This window comes from Motacilla alba, chromosome 20 (assembly GCF_015832195.1).
Source record: "Motacilla alba alba isolate MOTALB_02 chromosome 20, Motacilla_alba_V1.0_pri, whole genome shotgun sequence".
NCBI classification, from domain to species: domain Eukaryota; kingdom Metazoa; phylum Chordata; class Aves; order Passeriformes; family Motacillidae; genus Motacilla; species Motacilla alba.
In genome coordinates this window covers 836,812-860,050 of record NC_052035.1, presented here as the reverse complement: position 1 = coordinate 860,050, position 23,239 = coordinate 836,812, and the positions used below count along the sequence as shown (strand labels likewise).

General features: G+C 49.0%; 2 protein-coding genes across 5 annotated transcripts in view; one reads left to right on the top strand and one right to left on the bottom strand.

The window, feature by feature from the left end:
* The first annotated feature begins 181 nt into the window (after positions 1–181).
* Positions 182–3,217, top strand: TLDC2 (TBC/LysM-associated domain containing 2). Its single transcript, XM_038159292.1, has 6 exons — positions 182–214; positions 1,004–1,159; positions 1,562–1,714; positions 1,862–1,957; positions 2,553–2,626; positions 3,082–3,217. The coding sequence occupies exons 1-6, from the start codon at positions 182–184 to the stop codon at positions 3,215–3,217; spliced, it is 648 nt and encodes a 215-aa protein (XP_038015220.1).
* Positions 3,218–6,272: 3,055 nt separating this feature from the next.
* SAMHD1 (SAM and HD domain containing deoxynucleoside triphosphate triphosphohydrolase 1) overlaps positions 6,273–23,239 on the bottom strand; it is a 28,916-nt gene continuing 11,949 nt past the window's right edge. For 3 of the 4 annotated variants that reach the window (XM_038158911.1, XM_038158913.1, XM_038158912.1), the window contains 11 exons: positions 22,643–22,713; positions 21,769–21,924; positions 19,054–19,154; positions 18,847–18,955; positions 18,229–18,320; positions 16,764–16,879; positions 13,871–14,010; positions 11,025–11,114; positions 9,772–9,876; positions 9,318–9,455; positions 6,273–8,203 (listed from right to left, as the gene is read on the bottom strand). In XM_038158911.1, the coding sequence (XP_038014839.1) occupies positions 8,081–8,203; positions 9,318–9,455; positions 9,772–9,876; positions 11,025–11,114; positions 13,871–14,010; positions 16,764–16,879; positions 18,229–18,320; positions 18,847–18,955; positions 19,054–19,154; positions 21,769–21,924; positions 22,643–22,713 (1,241 nt within the window). In that variant the 3' untranslated portion in view covers positions 6,273–8,080. Of the gene's footprint in view, positions 8,204–9,317; positions 9,456–9,771; positions 9,877–10,875; positions 11,115–13,870; positions 14,011–16,763; positions 16,880–18,228; positions 18,321–18,846; positions 18,956–19,053; positions 19,155–21,768; positions 21,925–22,642; positions 22,714–23,239 lie in introns of those variants that run through there. The other variant, XR_005259516.1, reaches the window with a different exon arrangement.

Below are 23,239 nucleotides of genomic sequence, written 5' to 3'. Positions count from 1 at the left end.
ACCTGCCCACGCACTCCAGCACCGTGCAGGGCAGACACGAGCCGGGACAGACCCCTGGCACCCGCACCCACCCTGTGACGCACCCATGGCCAGGGAGGGGCCGGCGCGGCTGAACATTAACCCCAGGGCGGGGTCCAGGGCTCCCTGGCGGCGCAGTCCCAGCACCCCAGAAACACTTGCAATGAGGGGGCTCCGATACGGCTACCAGCTCCTGGTAGGTCCATCGTGGGAGGGGCCCACATGGCAGCGAGGAATGAGCTCTGGGGCAGCGCTGGGAGGCACCCATCAGGCTGGACACGGGGCTGGACACACAGAGGGGAGCTGCTCTGGGGAGAGGGAGGGGCTGGGGAGGTGCGGGGGGTGATGGGCACACGCGGGACCTGCCCCTGCAGCCCGCTCCCTCCCCAGGATCCAGGCACCCCGGGGGCAGATCTCCTGCCCCCCGGGGCTGCACTCGCTCATCCCTCTTGCCCCCTCAGGGTGCTGGGCAGGGAATTGCTGCCCACCCGCCCTTGGGCATGGGCTGCACCCACAGGCATCCTGAACACGTGGCTGGCTGAGACACTTGTCACTAGCAGCACAACCCCGACCCCTTCCACGCTGCGAGGTCAGCCTGGCCGTGAGCAGGGAGGGAAAAGGCAAGGCTTCAGCCCTTCCACGGGGGCTGCAGCTGTAGAAGCCTTCCCTGCCTTCTCTTCCTCCTCCACTGCTTCCTCCCCCTCGGGTGGCCATACACCCTTGAAGTTCCATGTGCAGCGGTGGCACGGCCTGGCGGGGTGCCAACGCACGGCACGGCATGGCACGGCATAGAATGGCGCCTGGGCTGTCGGGAGCAGCGGGCAGCCGGGAGCTGGGCTGAAGGCTCAGCCTGGTGCCCATTCCCGTGGACTTGGGCCCTTCTCCCAGGCCCTGGACAGAGGATGGGAGGCACCCCACGCTGGGCAGGTTCGGGAGCTGCTGCTCCCTCAGGCCCGCTGGGATGCTCATCTCCTGCTGCCCCCAGCCCGACCAGGACGTGGACCTGCCCATGGGATGCGAGGACCCAGCTGGAGAGGGGCAGCGGGGCTGGGAGGGAGCCCCCGCAGCAGCCGAGGAGGAGCCGTGCAGGCTGGTGCTGAGCACACCCAGCAGCATCCTGCGGGACAGGGAGATCGAGGAGGTGAGGCATCCCCACCCGCACAGGGACCCCATCCTCCCGCTCGCCTGTCCCGTACCCACAGCTGTGACCACTGTGCTACCAGGAATGGTCCACTATGAGGCCAGATGGGTGACATTCCCCTGTGCCGGGGGACGGTCACCTCAGTCACCTCTTGGGGGAAGGATGCTTGGGGAGCCATGTCAGAAGCGTTTGCAGGGTGAAGACGCTTTGGGAATGCCTTGAAGGGGAGGGTGCTTGGAAGCATCTCTCGGAAGGATGCTCAGGTGGGTGTCTTGGGAGGCTGCTCGGAGGGATGATGTGTGGTCCTCCTCTCGGGAGGACTCTCGATGAGATCTCAGGTTTGTGCTGGGGCAGGGGAGGATGCTCAGCCGGTCAGCACCGACTGAGGCCACTGTGCCCCAGCTGAGTCCCCAGCTGCCCCCGCGGCTGACGCAGCAGCCGTGGCACTTGCTGTACTCCACCGGACGGGACGGCTTCAGCCTGCGGACGCTGTACCGGAGCGGGGCCCGGCCGGACTCCCCGGCCCTGCTGCTCATCAGGGACACGGAGGCGCAGGTACAGCCGTGCCCTCCCCAGCCCGGCTGCCTCGTGTTACACGGGGCTCGGGCACCTCCTCGCTCCGTTGGCAGGACGGGGACACGCCCCGGCCCTGGGAGCCCCTCTGAACGCCGCCCCGTGAGTCTCCCCCTTCTGCTTCCCCAGGCTTTCGGGGCCTTCTCCGCCACCGCCATTCGCAGCAGCAGCGGCTTCTACGGCACGGGGGAGACCTTCCTCTTCTCCTTCTGCCCCGAGCTGAAGGTGCGGCGGCAGGCTGCCAGCCGTGGGGCACCCCGGGGCGGGGCTGGCCATGTCCCGAGTGCCGGGATATGCCTGGGGGTCCCCGCGGTGCTGGGGGGATCTGGGGTGATGGGGCTGCTCTTGGCCGGATGTGGGGGACAGCAGCCGGGAGACCCTGCTGGCAGCAGCCCCCGGGTTTGTCCAGGGCGGGGGGGAGAAGGCGAATCCCAGGCAGTGTGCAGGGAGGGAAGCTGAGGGAAGGGAACCCTAACCCGCTGGGTGTCGCCGAGTTCCCTCCACATGGCAGAGCGGTCGCAGCCCAGCTCTAGGCTGGCAGAATGTGGAGGCAGCCCTATGTGGCACCGCTGGGGGGCTGTGCGTGTGACGGAGCGTTAGCGGTGGCAGCTGTGCCCTGGCGGGACCCACAGTTATTGGCAGGGATGGATCCGAGCCACAGGCCCGGCCAGGTCTCCTGGGGATGTGGAACACGGAGGTGCCCGAGCAGAGCCAGCTTGGCTCAGCAACCCCCCAGCTGGTCCTCGCAGGACAGGGACAGGAATGGGGATGGGGACACGGCCCCAGCCCACGGTGCCCTCTGCGCGCTGTCCCCATGCAGGTGTTCAGGTGGACGGGCAGGAACGACTTCTTTGTGAAAGGGGATGTGAATCTGCTGATGATTGGTGGGGGCAGGTAGGAACTGCACCGGCAACTTCAGCGGCTCCAGAGGGCCACCAGCCCCGATGGCCATCAGAAGCCACCACAGGAACCCAGGCTGCCCTAGGGAGCTGGGTCCAAGCACGTGGTGATGGTTTGAGCCCCAAAACGCTGGTCCTGTTGTCCAGCAGCCCTGGGCCTTTCGTTCCTTAACCCTACTGCCTGCAGGAAGGGCGGCCGGCTCCCTGCCCGCTCCCTGCCCGCTCCCTGCCCACTCCCAGCCCCTTCCCTGCCCGCTCCCAGCCCCTTCCCTGCCCGCTCCCTGTCTGTAGGCACGGTGGCAGACCTGGGCCAGCTGCTTGTCCCGTCTCATGCCCGTTTTGGGGAACAGAGAGTGAGGATGGGCGCTGGTCGCCCGGGAAGAGGCGTGGGAGGTGTCCAGCCATGACGGCGGCAGGTCGCGGCTGACGGTGCTCTTGGCACATTCGCAGCGGAAGGTTTGGGCTGTGGCTGGACGGGGACCTGCACCACGGGGGCAGCCAGCCCTGCGAGACTTTCGACAATGAGACCCTCTCACAGCGGGAGGAGTTCTGCATCCAGGATCTGGAAGTGTGGGGTCTGGCCTGACCCCAGCAAAGATACCGAAGGAAAAAGGTGCTGGAGAGGGGATTCTTTGAACTGATGTCTCGAGCACAACTGCTCCCTGACAGCACCCGCAGAGCCTGTGGGATGCTACCAGCCTCACCCCCTCCTCCTTTTACCTGTTCCCAATAATATCCCGATTTCACGGGGAAAGAACAACCGGTGGGGGCAGCATGATTGGAAAAACAATCAGCAGGGTCTCAGGCCTGCAGCGTTGCTGCCATGAGGCTGGGGAGCCCAGATTTGTGCATGGGCCCACAGTGGCATAGCACAACTCACCCTAAACCTAACTCTACTTCTAGTCCCAACCCTAACCCTAACCCCAAGCCCAACCCCAAACCACCTGGCTAGGATGAGGCAGAGCTGCCTCAGGAGGAGGGCACGTGGCAGAGCTGGGCACGGCAGGGCCACAGGGAGAGGGAAGCTTCAAGAGCAGTGACACTTTAGGACTGAGCAAGCTCAGGCAGCCTCTGCCCCTGGGGCTGGCTCTGGCAGTGCTGGAGACAGCATGGTCACCATTCCTCAATAAATTACTTCTGGCCTCATCCTTGCCCATTGAATGGGTCTGTGAAGGTATGCAGGACCTGTGGTGGGGAGCCAGCCAGGTGCTGTGACAGCCATGTCTTGTCCAAACCTGGGCCGTGCGGCCACAGCAAGAGCGGAGGTCAGCCTGGGGCACTGCTTCAGGGACCCATCCCCACTCTGGCACAGCCCACACCCTGTCACCCTTTGACAGGAGGAACCCTGTGAGGACCAGGGCTTCCTCCTCAGGAGGGGATGACAAGAGCCCTTCCCACCCAGAGCTCCACAACCTGTTGCCTCTTGCCTGGCTGACAGGGTTTTAGCCTCATTCCTGGAGGCTGAGCCAGCTCTCCTCCTCCTCGTCATCCACCACCCCTGTCTAAGCAGCAGAACCAGCCAGACAGGGGGATTCCAGTCAGGGGTGGTTCATGGGGTTCCACTGAAGGGCAAGGGCCTGTCTGGTTTGACCATATTTGATGTATTTATCGTGGGAGCACAGCAGGACATCCAGCTGAAGTATCACGCCACAGTCTCACCTGATGTCAGCTCCTGTCCCAAAATCTGCAGTTTTTGTGAGGCCCGCATCCCACGGATCCCCAGCTTTACACCCACCTACCCTCCCAGCCCTTGAGCATCTTGTGCTGAACCTCACCAGTCGTTTCCCTGATGATTCCATCTCCCATGGCCAACCTGTGCCATCTCTCCAGCAGCTGGCACTTACTCCTTGCAGCACACATCCACACAGACTGGGAGATTCACGGAGAAATAGGTGAAAATGGATTTAACAGGATAGACAGGATGGTGCAGGGCTCAGGCAGACACTACATTGACCAGTCCTATTTTCAACACAACCCTCTCATACCCCTATTCTCTCTACCCTTTCATATCTCCCTCCTCCGCCTGCAGAGTGCCACTGATCCCCTTCACTGTCCCAGACCCCCAGTGACATGTGCCTGGAGCCCCCTGCAGTCCTTCAGGGTACCCAACCCAGGGAACTCAGCCCCTGTGCCCTGGTGCCACCCAATGCTTCCTGCTGAAAGTGGCTGCACAGCACCATCCCCTGGGGACCTCACCCTAGTGTCCACCAGGACCTTTTCCTAATCCCAGCACTGCCTCACCCCTCACTGACACAGAGCCCCTCACTTCAGGCCCATTTCACACTTCTGCCAGTAGCACTGGGGTAGGATCTCAGGCTGGGGAGGCTGGAGGCACCTCTGGAGGTCACCTTGCCCAGCCCCTGCTCCATCAGGGCCACCCAGAGCCGGCTGCCCAGCATGTGTCCAGGTGCCTTTTGAGTCTCTCCAGGGATGGAGACTCGCCCACCTCCCCGGGCACCTGCACCAGTGCTCAGCCACCCTGCCAGTGCAGAAGTGTCTCCTGAGCTCGGAGGGCCCCTCCTCCTGTGTGTCACTTTGTGCCCGAGGCCCCTGGGGCTGTCCCTGGCCCTGTCCCCTCTGCGGCCTCCCCCTGGGTTTTTATCCCCAGGGATGAGATGCCCTGAGCCTGCTCTGCTCCAGGCTGGGCAGTCCCAGCTCTCTCAGCCTCTCCTCATGGCAGAGACGCTGCAGTCCCTCCATCACCTTCATGGCCCTGTGCTGGACCCTGTCCAGTCTGTCCCTGTGTCCCGCACTGGGCAGCCCAGCTGTGGGCCCAGCACTCCAGGGCTGGCCTCACTGGTGTGGAGCAGAGGGAAATGGTTCTGTACCTGCTGACAGCACCAGGACACCACTGGAACACCCGGCTGAAAGAGGAGTTGCACATTTTTTGGCTCATAGTGAACTCCTGGATCCTTTCCTCTACACTTCCTCATGGGTGGGTGGCCTCAGCATATCCTGGTGAAGGAAATTACCCTTCCCAGATGCAGGCATTGCACTTCCTCTTCGTGATCTTCAGGAGGTTCCTATCAGACCCTTTCTGCAGCTTGGTAAGACCCCTCTGGATCCCTGCACATCCCTCTGGAGTACCAGCCACGTCTCCCCATTTGCAAATGTGCTGAGGTGGACCCTGTCCACAGTAATGGGCCTCTGGAACTGGAGCCAGCACCAACCCCTAGCACAAGACTTGTGCCGCTGATAACCCCCACTCTGAACCCAGTCCTCCAGTCAGGCTTTGGTCCAGCCCTGCCTGCTCACCCAAACCCAGCTCACTGAGGCTGACACTGCCACTGCTGTCCCCTCTGTCCCCTCAGCCCCCGGCACGGTCACCTCAGCACAGAAGGTGACTGGGTTGGTCAGGCATGGCTTCAGCTTCCCTTCTCCTCCCCAGCAGTTGGAGCAGCACCCAAGGCTTCCCTGGCCCCTGGAGGTGGCTGCCCAGGGTGTGGCAGGGCCAGGCAGCTGCACTGAGCACAAGGAGTGCTGGGACCCTCACTGAGCTCAGGCCCCACTGGCCACGAGGAGACAGGAACCAAGAACCCCTTCAGAGGGAAGCTCTCCCACAGATAGCAGGTAGGAACACCTTGGTTGCTTGGAATGGCACAGTTAAGACTGTTTTTAATAAAGTCCACACACTGCAATTCTTTAAAAGAATAGTAAATCATCATTTATAAATTTATTCTTCAGAGAGGCTCAGATGAACATGTTGAGAAAAGAAACGATCTCAGAACTTAAAGTTAAGTATACACTTTTGGTTTAACATAAACAAAAGATCTTTCCCAAGTATAAAGTGCACAGTTAGTAACAAATTAAAAACAAACCAAATCAACAAGAACAAAATTATATCAAAATGACACTCAATCTTATGCAGACAAGGGAGATAAATGCCTTCACTCTAAGATATTGTTTCTTGAGGAATAGTAAATTTTTTTAAAGCTTTTAAAAAGGTCACAAGCCCTTCTAACCAATCTGGTTCATCTGCAGGTCTGAAATACTGTTAGACAGGAGCACCAGAGGTTACACCTTCAGTCACATGAGCACAGATACATAGGCAGCAGAAGTATCTGGCTACTAATTTCCCCTCCCTCTAACAGCATCAGTTCCCAGGATAAAAAGGGGAAAGGAGATATTACAGGGGTTGTGGAGTTCTCTCACTGCGCCTTCCCACTGGGTTATTTTTCAGGACCTACCCTGGCCACCCACACCTGACTGCCTGAGCCAGATGTTCAACACCTCTCTCCCCTTTCCAGATATAAAGGATTGCTCCAATTCCTGAGCATTACTGAACCTTTTACTTTCTGTTTTTAGTTGTGCGGTCAGACTTTTTCAAGCTTTGAGGTTTTATTTAACGAAAGCAGCTTTCCTCTTAGACCTGCATAAAAGATGAGAGGAAAATGGTCTTTATTTGTCCAAGAGCACAGACATTCAGAACACTCACACCAGTACTGCCAGTACAGGAAAACTGTAAGAATCCTCACAGATCTACAGGAGACAGAAAAATGATACAGGGACAGCCACGAGGTCCAGGAGAACAGGGCATGGACACAAGAATGGAGGGATTCCTGATGAGCCTGTCTGCCCAGTACAGTGTAAAGCAGAGCCAAGGTACACTTGGTGCAGGACGGGCAGAGCAGGGCAGAACCCTGCTGGCACTGGCCTCTCTGTACACCTGAGCCCTGGCAAACACCTGGGCAGTTTGGCCTTCCTGCAACCACTCACACCACTGGCCTTTTGAGCAGTCTTTGCAGGACAGACAGTAAAAAATATAACATTCCATGTGTCAAAAATACACAATAAAACAATAAAAGGCTGCATGGCACTGCAATGCATTCTTACTTCAATAAAAATTGTGGTCACTTGTAGCAAGAGGCCTGCACCAGCTTTTTGAATACCAGAAATTTAATCTTTGATTATCAAAAGATTCCCCTCTCCCTTCCTTTTTTTCCATGAAATTATTTTTGCTAATTTTGAAGATGCCACCCTTGGTAATTTCTTCTTTACCTCACTGTATTTTCAGAAGCATACCTATCCCTCTCTTTCTCAGACACTAAGAAAACCCCAACCCCCCCAAAAACCCCATCAAACCTGGGTTGGGATTTTTTCTGCTAAGTCATGCAATAGCACAGCTAAGGAAGGGATCAGGACTAGATGGAGTAGTAAAATCTTGTAATAACAATGAATTGCAATTTTTAAAGTTACTCCTGCTACACAGCTCCAATACATTAAAAAATAAATGAGAACTGAGTTTACTCTGTTGTAATAAATTGGTTTTTAGAAGTCCATCTGGAATATGCACTTTAAGTGTCTACATTAAAACATTCTGTATTGCAAAATGCATTCTGCATTGTTGTCTGAATTATTCCAGTCCATCCAATCAGCTTTTAGAAAAGTTGATGCTCAAATTCACTCATCTTCTGAGGAAGCAGACTGAATAGCACCAAAAAGAAACCTGTTACTTATCAAAAGAAAGCCTTTGTTTGCAGCTGGGCTCTGAGGCTCTCCTGTGTTCATCATGTGTCATGTTATTCCAGGTTTCCTTCATTGGAGTTAGATGAGGAGCAACAACATCACCATCCTAGTATTAAAATACAGGAAACATTAATTCACTTTTGCTTTCCATTCTAAAGCTGAGGAAAAGCAGCTCACCCTCAGGATGAGCTGGAAAAAGTCAATCTAAGATCCCAAAATCTTTGTAAATCAATAAACACCGGTGACTGTGCATCCCAGAGGTGGAAACTGCTGCAGTGAGTGGTGGGGAGACAAAAGTGCCCTGCCTGAGAAGGCATCACCATCACCACTGGCAGTCCATTTCTTCCTAAATTATTACCAGAAAATCTGGAAGGTCAACTGGCTGTATCCTGGCCACTGGTGTACTAACAGAATCATTAGAGTGTGTCCTGTGACATCACCACAGCACCTCAGCAGTGCTGCAATTGACCTGCCCTTGGTGCTGGGATGTGCCTTGCACTGTCTGAAACAAGCAAGGTTGTACAGCAGCCGAGGCAGTGGGGCTCACCCCAGTCAGACACAGGTGGTGATCTGTGCTCAGGCATTGCCAACACAGACCATCAGCTGCCTAAGATCAGGAACTGGCTGGTGAGATGCACATTGCTGCACCCTGCAGTACGCCAGGGCCTGCAGGGTGGATGTGCCTGAACCTGAACAATGTGCTTAGAGGACACAACCACACTCTACAACCAGGGAGAGCTGTTGCTTGACCTATTTGTAAAAAGCCCTTCTAAAATTACCCGCTCTAAAAGACAGAGGCCAGAAGAATGACCTTAAGAACGGGCCTTGCCAAGATTTCCATGCCTGTATCCCCGCCAAGGAACACTCTCTCCTGGGGGCCTCTCGTGTTTGAGGATGCAGGTCCTTCCCCTGCCTGGTTTAGTGGAAAGTGTCTCTGCCATGGCAGGGGTTTGGAACAAGGTGATCTTCAAGGTCCCCTTCCAACCCAAACCATTCCATGATTCTATGATCCTATGGTACTTTCAGGTGTCTCCAGCACAACTTCAGTGAAACCAAAGCACCCCCAGATGGGAGCTGTGATAAAACCACGGGTTAGGTGAGTGAGTGGGTGCCTCTGCCACAAAGGCAAGGGCTGAATGTCCAACTTGTTAATGAAAAATCAAGCTTATGGATGTAGATTATGAGCTCTAAACAAGAAATATAATGAGTGAATTTGTTACCTGTGGTTTGGTGAAATCATTCTGCATGCACCACTGAACAAAGTACTGTTTTGCAGCTGAAATAATATGTGGATCCTGACTTTTGTAATAAACCCGGACAACCTGCTCCATAAATATTTTGGGTAAAAGCTTTGAAACCTTTGAAATAAAACAGAAAAAAGCTTTAGTATTTCTTGGAATACAGAAGGAAAGCAGTAAGAAGCTCCCCTACAATCCATGAGTTTTATCCAAAGCAATTGTGATATTCCAACTCCTAGTGTATTCCAATTAAATACTGTTCATAGGCAAAGGCTGTCAGGGTTCCAGATTGTCACAGTACAACACACACTGAAGATCTGCAAGGCCGTGGATCCCACCACCTCCCCACAAATCCTGCATGAACAACCACACAGGACTGTGATCACTTCCATCACAGGTGGTGAAAATGCCTTTCAGAAGGGAAGTAAAAACCTACCTGTTCTTTACTGATTTTGACTGCCTTGGAAGGATCAGCCTTGCAATAGAAGTGAACCTTATCTATTGGATTCTGTTCCTTCATTCCATAATCCATGCTGATAACCTTGCATGTGAAACAAAGAAAATGGCATTTGTTAATGTTTGTTGTTAGTTTTCGCACAATAAATACAAAAGGCCACACACACTCCACTCCAGAAAATTAGTCATCAAATGAAACAGTAATTAACAAATTATTACTTAAAAAACCAATCTAGTTTTTTAACCAGATTACCAAAAACCAATTTGTATTTTGCATCTTTTCTTCTACCCCCTCTTGCTCTGATGCTGCCAGGTGGGATGTGACCAGCTCCCAGCTGTGCTCTGAAACATTCCAGTTTCCAGCAGGGGAAGTGGACTGGTCCCTTGCCAGCCTGGGCCTCCCCAAAACACACAACCTACAGAGGCTGCAGCAGAGCTTACAATCATAAACATGAGGTTTAGACATTATTTACATGGGCCTGGCACACCAACATTTTTGTGGTCAGCAGGGACTCACATCCCTACGATTTCAGTTTGTGGGATGGGAAAAGCTCAGGCAAATTCTTTAAAGCTCAGTGAACTGCTACAGTCTGGCCCAGTGAAGTGAACCTTCAATAAAAGGGTGCTGTAGGAGCAGCACTCTGTGATGCACTCTGTGGAAAGCCACTCACTCTTCCCAGAATGAACTGAGAAACAGGGATTAAGCTGTGTGATGCCTGCAGATTGCCCCAGCTCCCTCTGTCTCAGGCTCACTTCCTCCCACCACTGCTGGCTGCAGACCAAGCCGTGGCAGCAGGTGCTTTGTGCCTGCTAGGCATCAGGAGTGCAACACCTGGAGCCTGGAGGTCACTTTGCCTCTTTTCCTCCCACTGGCCCCACAGGTTTCCTGCCTTCCTGACCCATCCAGTGATCCCCAGGCTGTTGCCATTGACACCCATGTATCAAACCCCACAGGTTTCTCCACTGCTCCTTGTTGGAGTGCGGACAGTGACAAGAGAGCCCATTTGTCACCAAGAGCAGTGTACAGGTGACAGGCCAGTGAGGCTCCCCACTGCCTGCCCCACACCCTCCCACCACAGCAAACCTCCCACAGGAAACTCGTTGTCCTCCGACCCTCAAACGGAACCAGGCCTGCAGCTACAGACGCCCTGTGGGTTTGTTCTTTCACCAGGCTACACAAGGCCCTCTGTGATCGAGAAGTTTTTACTTGAACCCGCTCTGAGAGGTGTTTACATCGACTATGAAATTCTCAGCCTTTAGCTCCACATCTGGAGGGTCCTTCTCTGGCTTGGAATTAGCAATGCTTTCTGCCAGGCTGTTACTCTGAAAGAAACCAAACCAAAGGATTAACTCAGTAACTCAAATTACCTTTATGCACTCTCAGGTCTAGGTCAAGGCAACACAACACGTGACACAATACATTTTTAAACTAAAGCTTTCAATTCTTCCCAGCTTGACAAGACTCTTGCAACAATCTGGTTGTTTGAATTACTCTACCATAGCCATTAGTATAAAACCCATTTTTTAGAAACAAATGAAAGTTATGCAAATGAGAAGACCCAAAATCTGCCAGTCTGTGAAGGAGGAGCTTTACACCTGATGATGGGGCAGGGGGAGAGCAGGAGTGCACCATCCAGAATGCTGAAGCATCAAAGCAAAAAATAAGTACCTTCAATCAACTGTTTTACAATACAAATGTGTTACAATTAAGTTCCCTAAAGCTGAATACTAGACATTTTCACTGAATTTTTCAAATGAAGGGCTGCAGGATCTTATCCTCTGATAAAGCCTTTATATCTATGCAGTAAAACATATAAAAAACCACAAGAGACACACAATCACAAAATAAAAAACCCCACAAAAAGTACTCCGCTAAAGTACTTCACAAAAACTGAAACCCACAAAGAAGTTTTGTTTGGTTTTGGCCCCAAGGGAATATTCCCTTCTGACACTTAGGCTAACACAAAGCAGAGGAGCATGGTTAGATGGAGAACAGCTGTCCACTGAAATGTGTGAGTCCTCATTCAAAGGCTGTGGCCTTTTTTCAGGGCTGCTGCGTTCTGGGGAAGATGCAAAATTTGAAGCACCAATATTTCCTGGGAGCAACTGAGACTCATAGGAGTGCAGCCCAGAGCAGTCTGGAGGCTGTTCAGGAGGGAAGGAATTCCGCTAGGAGCAGTTGGGTTCCTTTTTAGGTTTTGTTTTGTTTTTTTTCTGTTGATTTGTTCATTGCAGAGATGCAGAGACTGATGAGTAGAAAATCACACACATTGCCAAACTAAGGCACGTGTGTGGTTTGCAGTGACTCAAGAAACCGAGGAAAGACTGAGAGCGAGCTTGGAGGAAAACTTTGCCAGGAGAGAACAGGCTTGAGGCAGCCTGTCTGCAATTATTTCTACTCTGTATCAGAATGTATGTGTGTTAACTTACTGCCTAACTTTGCTTGCATCATTTTGAAATTACCTCTCTAGTTTACATTAACCGGAAACTCAACCTGAATTTGAGAACTCAAGCTCTTTGGGATTTTCCCCTGTCTCTGGATTTCTGAGAACCACAGAAATGCACAGGGCTGGAGCAACCTGTCCTAGTGGAAGTTGTTCCTGTCCATGGCAGGAGGTTGGACTGGATGGCCTTTAAAGATCCTTTCCAACCCAAACCATTCTGTGGTTCTCAACACAACCTTGTGGTGTGGGAGGGAGCAGAGCAGACACAGCTCTGTCTTGTGCAGCTCCCCTGCAGCACTGGGAGGAGACTGAGCCTCTGACATACCTGCCACAGGCACTACAGGGGGAAAACATCCTCCCTCAAGCCCTCAGCTGTGCACCCCAAGCTGCAAAGCACTGGCTGGATATAATTACAGCACCAACAGTGATCCAGTCTCCCTTTAAAACAACACCCTGGATACCCCAAGATTCAATGCCTCTGGCTGGACTTTCAAAGTGAGAGTTTTCCTTTCATTAACCAAGGTTCTAAAAGGAGCTGTTTAAAGGTGGAAATCATAGCATTTGCTCTCACACCTGTCTCCTTATTTGTTGGGCCACCTACCCCAACCTTCTCCTCATTAAGAGCAGAAACTTGCCAGTTCATGTACAACCATTTCATGTTTGCTTTCACCTATTTCCTCCTGCTTTTGTAATACAGAATCTCTTAACACTACTTTTTCGTAAACAAAGAACACAAGCAAAGCTTCTCTTCAAACAGAAAGATGAACATCTAATTGTCCTCTCCTAACCTTATTCTTTAAAAGAGCTGAACCGTTTTTATGAAGGCTTTCTAGATACAGACATCCACTTCTGGAAATCAGAAATAGAAAATTTTTCACCATTATGGCTGAAATTTGGGGATAAGTAACTGATGATCTGACAACACAGATCATTATAATAACAAGATATATATACGATATATAATAATATAACATATAATAATATAATATAATATAATATAATATAATATAATATAATATAATAACAAGATAGCACATTAAAAGAGCTGAGCCAGCTGAAGTGAGCTCTAATATATCATTATTTTGAAATAAGACAACAGGAATTAAACTGACATCTGCTTTGAAAAGCACTCATGAAAAAGACTGGGAAAAGTACATGCATTCTTATGCTTACTACAGAATTTAACACCAAGAAATTCAGCAGCTATTATTCAGTTTGATATTTATTCTCAAAGCAAAGCGCACAAACGTGTTCCTAATTTGTTTTGAAATTTTCATGAACATCAAATGATGTTAGAACCTTTTCAATCACTGGACTGTAAGAGTCTTTTATAAAATTTTGTATTTTTCAGAAAAGTTTTTCCTGAAAATATTTCTGCAATAATTCAGCATCTGAATTTCCATCGTTGGCATTCTTCTAACTGTTTGTAGATAAAACTTTTCCCAATTTCTTATATGTTTCACGGCTCAGCTACTTTAAGATGGGAGGAAAACTTTTGACTCTATTTTTTGAATAGCAAATAACAAAAAAAAAACCCCAAACCATCAAACTAAACAAAGCCCACATAGAGACAAATGGATGTTCAGCAACTTCAAGAACATTTTTATGGGGACAGCTTCTGCTAAGGGACATTACCTTTATAATTTCCTTCTTTGATTCAGGTCGAGTCTCTCCTAAAAACTTGTATAATTCACGTCGTTCTATTTTACGCAAAATTTCTCGTGCTTCCTCCAGTTCTGGATTACTTGAGTGCAGAATTTCCAGGTAGACACAGTCTGCCAAAGTTGCATTGATTTTTGTTATGTATGTCACAATCCAGTGTCACAGTAAAATGAACAAACAGGGCCAAAGGTTAAAGCAACCAGAAAAACTGCTGGTTCAGGAAAGTCACTTTCAGGGAATGAAGGAACTAAGTCTGACAATGAGAAGTCACAGTATTATCTTAATTATCATCATTAGATTCACAATGGTTGTTGGCAGAAAAACTCCCTCAATCCTCACCCTGGCAGCATACTTTGTTATTTCACTAGAAGTTACTTCCTCCTCTTATTTAGCCAGTCTTGTTTAGCAGACTATCCTGAGCTCCACCACTAGCTAGCTCAGGACATAGGTAAAGGCTCTGTCTTGTAAAAAAATAAAGAATGGCCATTAAGCCTTCAGGTCTTTTCAGACTTTGGATGCCAGCATCAAAATCCTCCCTCCTGACTCCACATGACACATGCAGCAAGATTCTCACCATCTGGTGGAGCAAGACAGGCTTCTTTTGATGCGGCTTCAGAGGCGAAAAGTTATTTTTGGCTGTCCTAGAGACTGCTGTTGCCAGGATGCTGATGGCCTGATCTGCACCCCACGACTGCATTCCCTAGCCAGGAACACCTGGGCAGCTTCAACACATGCTGCAAGCACAACCCTGCAAGAGCACACCCAGAGCTGAAACTGGCCTGAGGAGCTCCCAACAGGGTCCAGAACAATCTCTGAGCCATGTAGCAAAACACCTTCAACTGGTTTAATGGAGAAGGTCAACCAAAGCCAGGAACTCGTCCATGAGGAACCACAGACCAGGTTTCTTCAGACTAAAAGTAGATAATACAGGGGAAATAAGAAGCCCATGAACATCTTCCCTGTGCAAAGGCAGCAGTGATAAGGAATGCTTTGCTGTCTCAGCCTTTACTAGAACTAGGATTTGCTGCCAAATCAGGAGACAACACATAGTGGTTCTTCACCCACCATGGAAGAAAGTTAGGGAACCTTCTGCTGCAGAACCTCCCAGAGGTTCATCATTTGTAGGGGTCCATAACTGGACAATTTCACAGAAGCATCACTCACCAGGGACTGCTGAAACAACCCTTAGGAGTGTCAGGTTGCAAGTACTTGTCCTGGATTAAAGGACAGGTGTCTGTCAGAAAAGATGGGAACCTCCCTTGGAATAGAGAATATGACCCCCTTCCCTCCAAATTATTATAACACTGAAATTACAGGGCTTTCAGGCAAAGATATGGGAAAAGGAACAAGCAGCTCTCTATTAGCGTGTGTGTGTATAACAAGACAAACAAACACCGAGCCCGGCAGCAACGCCGAGCAGACGCAGAGACCCAGGGCCGGCCTTCTCCCACAGACGCTCCCTCCAGGAATGGGGAGGGGGCCGGGGTCCCCTTCCCAGTGAGGTCGGGTGTTGGAAAGGTCCCAGTTCAGCAGCTGCTCTTACGAGCACAAGCTCAGCCCTGGTAAGCAGAAAGCAGCACAGAACAGAACTCCGTGGAGGCAGCAAATTCTCCCCAGGGCAGCAGCCTGCCCGCATCACCTCTGATCCCAAGGGCGAGAGTGAGTGGAGCTGAGCCCAGCCCCTCACCCAAAATCTCCCGCTATCTCTGCCCTTCCCAAGAGAATGGTAGCAAACTGCACCCTTTCTCCTCCTCCTCCTTGGCTACATCTTTTGTCTCTGTAAAGTATTGTTCATTCCCATCTCTTAGGCAACAATTGGAAGAAAATTCCCTGAGGGAAAAGGAAAAAAAGGAAAAATCTTACTCTCCACAGCACCAGAGGCAGGAAGGAGGTTTAAGAGGAGGCCATACTCATCCTTCATGCTCCACTGTACATGCTGGAACATTCCTCACGTCAGTCTCCCTTGCTGTTCAGCCCTCCTTGCTGAACAGATGGTCCCAGCAAGCAGCTCCTTGCTGTGGCAGATTGTGAGAGGCTGGGCACAGCCCTGCGGTCCTTGCCCCGAGCTGTGCTCCTCACCAGGTACCACAGGTAAGCAGGTAGTTGACAGCAGGACCCGCCAGGCCAGCCATTCCCCAGGGACAGGCCCAGCGCAGGAACAACTTCACCTCAGTTCTTTACCTTCTGCCCAGCCTTCTATTGCCCAGCAATGCAGCTCACGTTCCCCAACAACTACTGCCCCTCAAACCAGCTGCCCTTGTCCTGCCCTGAGCAGAGGCACACAATGACAGAGGGGACTCCTCACCTCAGCAGCAGTGCGGTCAGACTGCAGATGGCTGTGGCATATGAAGGAAGGATGGCCAGCCTTGGAGCAGTAGGGCTGCCTGGCCCCCACTGCAGCTCTGAACAGAACCAGGGGAACACTGGGGCCCCACAGCACAGACCAGGAGAGGCAGGCAAGTAGGGCAACCTGAGACCCCACGAGAGCTGTCTGGAACCTACTTTGGGAATAGCTTCACACCACAAAACACATCCAGAACTTCACCTGTCAGAGCCATTGTAGTACCACTTAGAGCTCACTCACATGCCACTTGTGACAAGTGCAACAAACTCAGGGCACGGGCCGAACCCTCTAACACATATGAAGTTGGTGCTTTTCTCTCTCTCTCTCTCTCTCACACACACACACACAACATAAAAGTAATTTAAATTAGAAGGTCTTGCTCTCCCTTCTAGCAAGATTTCCGATCACAAGCATTAGACAGTCCAGGCCTGTCCCCACTTCTGCGCACAAAAGCAGTAAAAACAGCATTTTAACAGGTACTCACACTCTTTTACTTCAAAAAATAATTCTGAGATCTCATACCGGTTAGCTTAGTATAGGCTTCCATGTCCTCCATTGCTGTAGAAATGCGATACACTTTTCCTCCAGAGCCTCTTATTTCAAAAAATTTGTCTGCTTTTTGAAAGGCTTCTGTTATCCTAGTTTGAGACAAACTTACAACTTCAGGATAATATCATTTTGAAACAGCTCACTGGTCAACAGGCAAAATGAAACAAATTAGTATGTTATAAACAGAAGACAACAGATGAAACTGTATCCCCAGCACACAGCAGACACTGATCACTGCAACATCTGGTCCCCATGCTGTCACTGCACATTGCAACAGAGATTTACTGAAGAGGGGTTCAGAACGGAATGTAACCTTTAGATGAATGAGCAAATTCACTTTGTTCTGCTTTAGACTGGATTTAGCACTGCTGAGACGATTGCAGAACCGTGCAAAACAGTGACATGGTCCCTCAGCTGCAGTAAGGTTCCCTCAAAGATAACCAAACCCTTTTACAGACTCCTTGCTTCCCCAGTTAGCTGAGAGGATACAAAGCATTGTAAAGGGGAAACATCACAAACATGTAGTATTTTCAGATGGAAAAAAATTATATTCTAAAGATGAGATTCTTCCAAATTTCCATGTACCTTGCTGTCATTTCCAGTTGGGACACTGTTTTGGAAAGGCTGCTATAATTACAGGAAGCCAAGAACTGAGTTTTTCTAAACCAAAAAAAAATATCTTTTACTTGTCATATGTAGGTACTGTTAAACCTGAACATTTTTAGTCTGAGTTTTAGAGGATCCCTAAATCAGGAGCTGAAGTTTATGAAATGAAAGCAATCCAAATCACTCTTGTACTGTGTGATCCTTAACGTTCCTTTTTACCAAACTCAACAGACAGTTACCAAGCAGAGAAGACCCTAAGAAAAAATATTTGGGGATACAAGTATTTCTGATTCTCAAGAAAAGTAAAAAGAATAATGTTATAGGGAAAATTCTATAGACATCAACAAGAGAGGTAAAACAGCAGGTAGCCAGCTGAGTTGGTCCTGAACAAATCTTGCATTACATAAACACAAAGCCAGGCCTCAGCTGAGCTACATGAGCCCTTTCATGACTTCGTTAGTAACCTTGCTCTAGTAACCAGGCAGTTTAAGCTAAGTGGTCTCTAACTTGCAGATAAGGATTTGACTTCAGCTGTCAGCAGTTTAAATGGTTTAAACACAACCTAGTCCTGTGCTTCTTCAGGCCTTTATCATTTTTCCACTAATTTAATTTAATGTGGAAGGATGCTTTTGTCCTCCTCTTCTTCTGTTTTTGTTTGCTTTGCTAACCACAGCCTCCATGATACTCTAAGCACTAAGTCTTATCACAAGAATCAGAAGTAGCTTTTATTCTATGTCACACCTTATTGATTTTCTGAATATTCCAAATGGATATGGATTGTTTCAAGAATTTAAATATAAATTGAAAAGGAAGGAAAGGAAAATATACTTGCATTATTTCAATGATGTTCCCCGTCTTATGCTGGTATGCTCTCCGGTGCAGGCAATTCCGGGTGTGGAACATCTCGTACAAATTTCCAACTTCCTGAATCAAAAAAACCCTCTTAGCATTTACTTTTGCCACTGTCTTACTAGGAAAATTAAAACAACCAATCAATTAATCAAATTAGTTGGCTCCTCCCATTCATAGCATAAAGCAGAATGATTACTCACAATTTCCAAATTTTGAAACTGGCTCAGGCCACTGCAGGAGAGTAGAGTGCTGACAGTGACCCCAGGCAGCCAGGCAGTGGAGAGGACCCCTCATCCCTTTAGCAGCCCCTCACCACAGCCACATTCACTTCCTGCCCAGCAGACCTGGAGCAGGATTACGCAGATCTGATGGGTCTGTAGAGTCTCCCCTGACAGGATCTGCCACAAATCCTTTCAAACAGTGGTTTGCTCTGTCTCTCTCCCAAACAGCAGCTTCTAAGAAAAACTTTCAGAGCAGCAAATACTTCTCTCCCTCTTGGGCTAAGGGAGCATGGGGCAGGACCCCCAGCCAGGGAGCGCAACTCCCCTGTGTGCCCCCCTAGGTGCTCTGAACCTCCTGGGCTCCACACGCTGCTCACCTTGTCACGGGGGCAGATGTGCTTCTGGTTTTCCACTTCACAGACCCGAGTGAAGATAAGCAATCGCTTATAGTCAAAATTATTTGGGATTCCCAGGTGATGGCAATCCCTAGAAATATTCCACAGAGTGTTTAACCATATGATCATTTTTGTACATACAGTAGCATTTTGTCAATAGGAATTCATAATAAAATGTAAGATTTGTACCTTGCAAAATAATCCCACTTGTCAACGTCAATGCCATTTTTTTTATTAGCTACAATCTCGTAGAGGAAACTTTTCTCCTTTGGTCGACCACGGTAGGGCCACTAATGGGGGGGCCAAGAAGAAAAACATCAGAAACAACAAGAAATTAAGTGTACCAACAACGTCAAAAGGCTTTTCAAAGACAGTAGGAATACACCTTGAGTTTGCTTGTGATAAACATACAACACTGAGGTAGTGAAGAACACAAAGACAAGGAAAGAACTTCCAGAAGCTATCAGGCATTAGAAACCCAGAAGAGGGCCTAAGCGACTGTCTTCTCATAATCTCAAGAAGAATAAAACCCATTAACACAAGTATTCATTGCCTATTACTCCACTATAAGAAAGCCCGTAGCTTTGAAATGGAAAAAAACAACAAAAAACAACATATCAACAAAGAGGGAAAATTTTGGAATTATTTCATTTTCAGGGAATTAAATACACAAATATGTCACTGTCCTGCAATCTTCTGCAATCTACAACTTCATAGAACAGAGTTTAAAAACACTTACTTATAAGTTGTAAGAAAATTTTTTTTAATATTTAGTTATTTAAACTCCTGCCTCACAAGGGACAATTCAGCCATAAGGTGAACAGGAAATGAACACCAAAATAATAAGATACAAGGCACATATGTTCTTGAAAATTAAAAGATCCTTCACCTAAAAATATGCCATAAAGTGGCCTTGAAATTCTGAAAGTGGAAAGCATTGTATGCAAACATGGCTTCCATGTTACCTGCACTACAGAAATACTAAAACTGGTATGAATAGCAAAAGAAACACATGCAAGCAGCAAGATGCAAGCACATCATGGATAAAAATACCATGATCACTGAGCTCTGCTACTGGGACATGTTCAGGACACTTTATGTCTGGTGCCTGAACATCCATTGTCCATGTCATGACAGAGGCCTGCCCCACAGTGCACAGCCTGCCAGTGCAATCTGCTGCCTAACACCTGGAAGGTGCTGCCATGTATCATGTGTGGCACTCTTCTTCCTGGTATCCTGCTGGAAAACAGGCACAGAATCCAAACAAGTCAAACCAGACACAGGGAAAGAACCTGGCACAAGATCAACACTAGTGGCAGGCACCAAGATTTGTGTGCAAATGAGCCCAGGGGGATAAAAGTCAGCTTGTGGAATTTGTAAATGGATGTCCTCTTCCTATAGGATCTCAGACTCAATTTCACTATGCCAAGTTCCTTCTATTTGCCATGGGATTGCTACCTACTCCTGCAGCAGAAAATGATGGGCAAGTGTGAACATTTGTGGGTTACTTGCTTGGGACTACATATAAATTCTGATTAGGACCAGATTGTCCTGACAGATCTCCCACTGACTTCAGCTGCTACCAGTTGTTTACTCTGGTGGCAACTGAATGAGTGTCCTTGAAGAGATGACAAAAGCTGTAAAGTGTAAAAGGAAGTAGAGGACAGAGGTCTTTCACAGAGTTGCAATGATTAACAACCGCCATCCCTTCTTGCTTGCCTCTTGAGGCAACTCATTTCTTCAAGTCTTATCCTCTGTGTTTGCTACTGCAATAAATCCAAGCATTTCACTGCTGTCATCAAAGCTATTGTGGCTCTGGCACTTGGGCTGGCTTGGATTGCTCACTGCCTCATCACTGCCAGTGCCCAGCTTTGTTATCCAGACTGGGGGAGGCCTCCTTTACTCCAGGCCAAGCCCCGCTAGATCCTTCAGCTGCTCCTCATCCTACTTGCATTCCAGACCCTTCCCCAGCTCAACTGCCCTTCTCCATTGCACCTCAGTGTCTTTCTTCAAGTGAGGGGTCCAAAACTGAATGCAGAATTTGAGTTGCGGCCTCAGCAGTGCCCAGCACAGGGGCACTGTCATTGTCCTAGTCCTGCTGGCCATGCTATGGCTGGTACAGGCCATGTGCCGTTGTCCTCTTGCCCACCTGGGCACATCTGGCTCATTTTCAGTCATTGTCAACCAAACAGCACCTCTTTTCTGCCTAGCCACTTTCCAGCTGCTCTGACCCCAGCCTGCAGCAGGACCCAACACCTGGCATTGTGGAACCTCACACAACTGGGCACATTGATCCAACTTGTCCAGATCCCTCTGTAGAGCCTTCCTGCCCTCTCCAGTTGAACATGACCTCCATTTCCTAAACCCAGGCTGGCTGGGCCTGGTTCCCTGCTTGTCCTGTACGTGCTGCACGATGGCACTCAGGATGATCTGCTCTATGACCTTCTCTAGCACCAAGGTCAGGCTGACGGCCCTCTAGTTCCCTGGATCATCCTTCTGACCCTTGTTCAATGGAGTCACATTTGCTGATTTCCAGTCAACTGAGACCAGCCAGGACTGCATGTAAATGATGAAAAATACCTTGGGGAGCACTTCTTCCAACTCTTCAGTACCCTAGAGTGGATCCCAGTCATCAGTTAGGTTCCCTAAATACAAGTAACTTTCTACAGCTTTCCTCTGATCTGAAGGCTTTTGGGTAAGAATTCTCAGGGAGCTGTAAGCACATTAACACATCTACCAGCACTGTAAGAAATAAACACAACACTCCTCCAGCATCAGTTGTGACAAGATTCCCGGAACTTCATAGAGCTAGAAGTAAGATATAGCAAAAGCCAAAATTACCTGTTCTTTCAGTGAAATAAAGACGTTTCTTGGCATAACCACAGGAGCAAAACACTGACTCACCGATTCCACACAGGCAGTTTCATCTATAGGCCCTCCTATTTGTTCCTTGATGAACAACATATCTTCTTCCAGGACAAGATCATAGGATTTCATTACCTCTTCTAGTTTATTGGAAGTGATCAAGTGCTCAAACATTTGAACAGAAGAAGTTTCATGCTGTGAAAAAATCCCATCCAAATATTGTATTACATAGTTCAAGCATCTTTCCTGCAGAGTCACAGCTTCACTCCAAGCCATCAGCACTGCTTAGCAGGGCACATGGGGAGGCTGGTGTGAAGTGCAGAAGCTAGGTGCTTTCCTAGTCATTTTCAATTAAACAGAAGAGGAAATCACCCAGTCTACAGAGTCCACAAACACACACTTCAGTAGAGAGCTGTTAATTCTGTGTTGACAAACAGCAGCAATGCAGTTAAATAATCAATTTTGCTGTGTAAAAGATTAACCAGTATACTCACCTGATCTTCCTAAGAAATTACAAGCAGAGAGAGGCCTGCAAGTTTCATTCACAGCAAACAACTGTTTTGCAAAGTTTGAATTCTAAACGCTGTTGAATATCCTGCCCCTGGACTAAGCATACTGGAAAGGAAGTTGCCAGTTGGTATTTTTGAAATGTAAAATATATTCTGTAGAAAGCTCTCAATATAAATTTTAAGGCACAATGCTGACCAAAAATGATCGGTGCAGACATAACAAGGATATCATCACAAGATTAGAAAACAACATTCTGGTTTTCAATTAAGCCATCAAAATGATGCAATAAGGTAAGGCCAGATGACCACTATAGCCTCAAAAGCATTGGAACTCTTTAAAGATTAATTATTCTGCCTCTAAAAATTTAAGGTTTGTCTTTTTATTTTAATAGTGAAATGCCTACCTTCCAATTCAAATCTGGACGAGTGAGTGGAATAAATCTTCCATCAAACATGTGTGAAAATGGCCCATGACCTTAAATATGAAGATTACACAGGTTTAGTCTGAGACATAGCTGTCAGCAAAAATTTCTTGAGCAAGCTTAGCATCTGAATTCTCCTGTATTTGACTTTTCTTGACATATCACAGAGTCTTAGACTGGTTTGGGTTGGAACAGACATTAAAGATCATCTCATTCAGACCTCTGCCATGGGCAAGGACACCTTCCACTATCCCATGCTGCTCCAAGCCCTCTCCAACCTATCTCTGCACACTTCCAAGGATGGCCACAGCTTCTCTGGGCAACCTGTGCCAGGGCTTCCCCACTCTCAAAGGAAGAATTTCTTCCCAATATCTCATCTAACCCTGCCCTCTGCCAGTGGGAAGCCATTCCTTCTTGTCCTGTCGCTCCAAGCCCTTGTCCAAAGTCCCTCTGAGCGCTCCTGGAACCCCTTTTATGTCGTCTAAGGCCTCCCTGGAGCCCTCTCTCCTCCAGGCTGAACACCCCCAGCCCTCCCAGCCTGGCTCCAGAGCAGAGGGGCTCCAGCCCTCTGTGCATCTC

Bases quoted from the DNA above. Each gene is read 5' to 3' on its own strand.
- TLDC2 (XM_038159292.1), top strand. From the start codon at position 182: ATGAGGGGGCTCCGATACGGCTACCAGCTCCTG. The intron at 215-1,003 runs GTAGGTCCATCG...TGCTGCCCCCAG, and splicing joins GATACGGCTACCAGCTCCTG to CCCGACCAGGACGTGGACCT. The intron at 1,715-1,861 runs GTACAGCCGTGC...CTGCTTCCCCAG, and splicing joins TCAGGGACACGGAGGCGCAG to GCTTTCGGGGCCTTCTCCGC.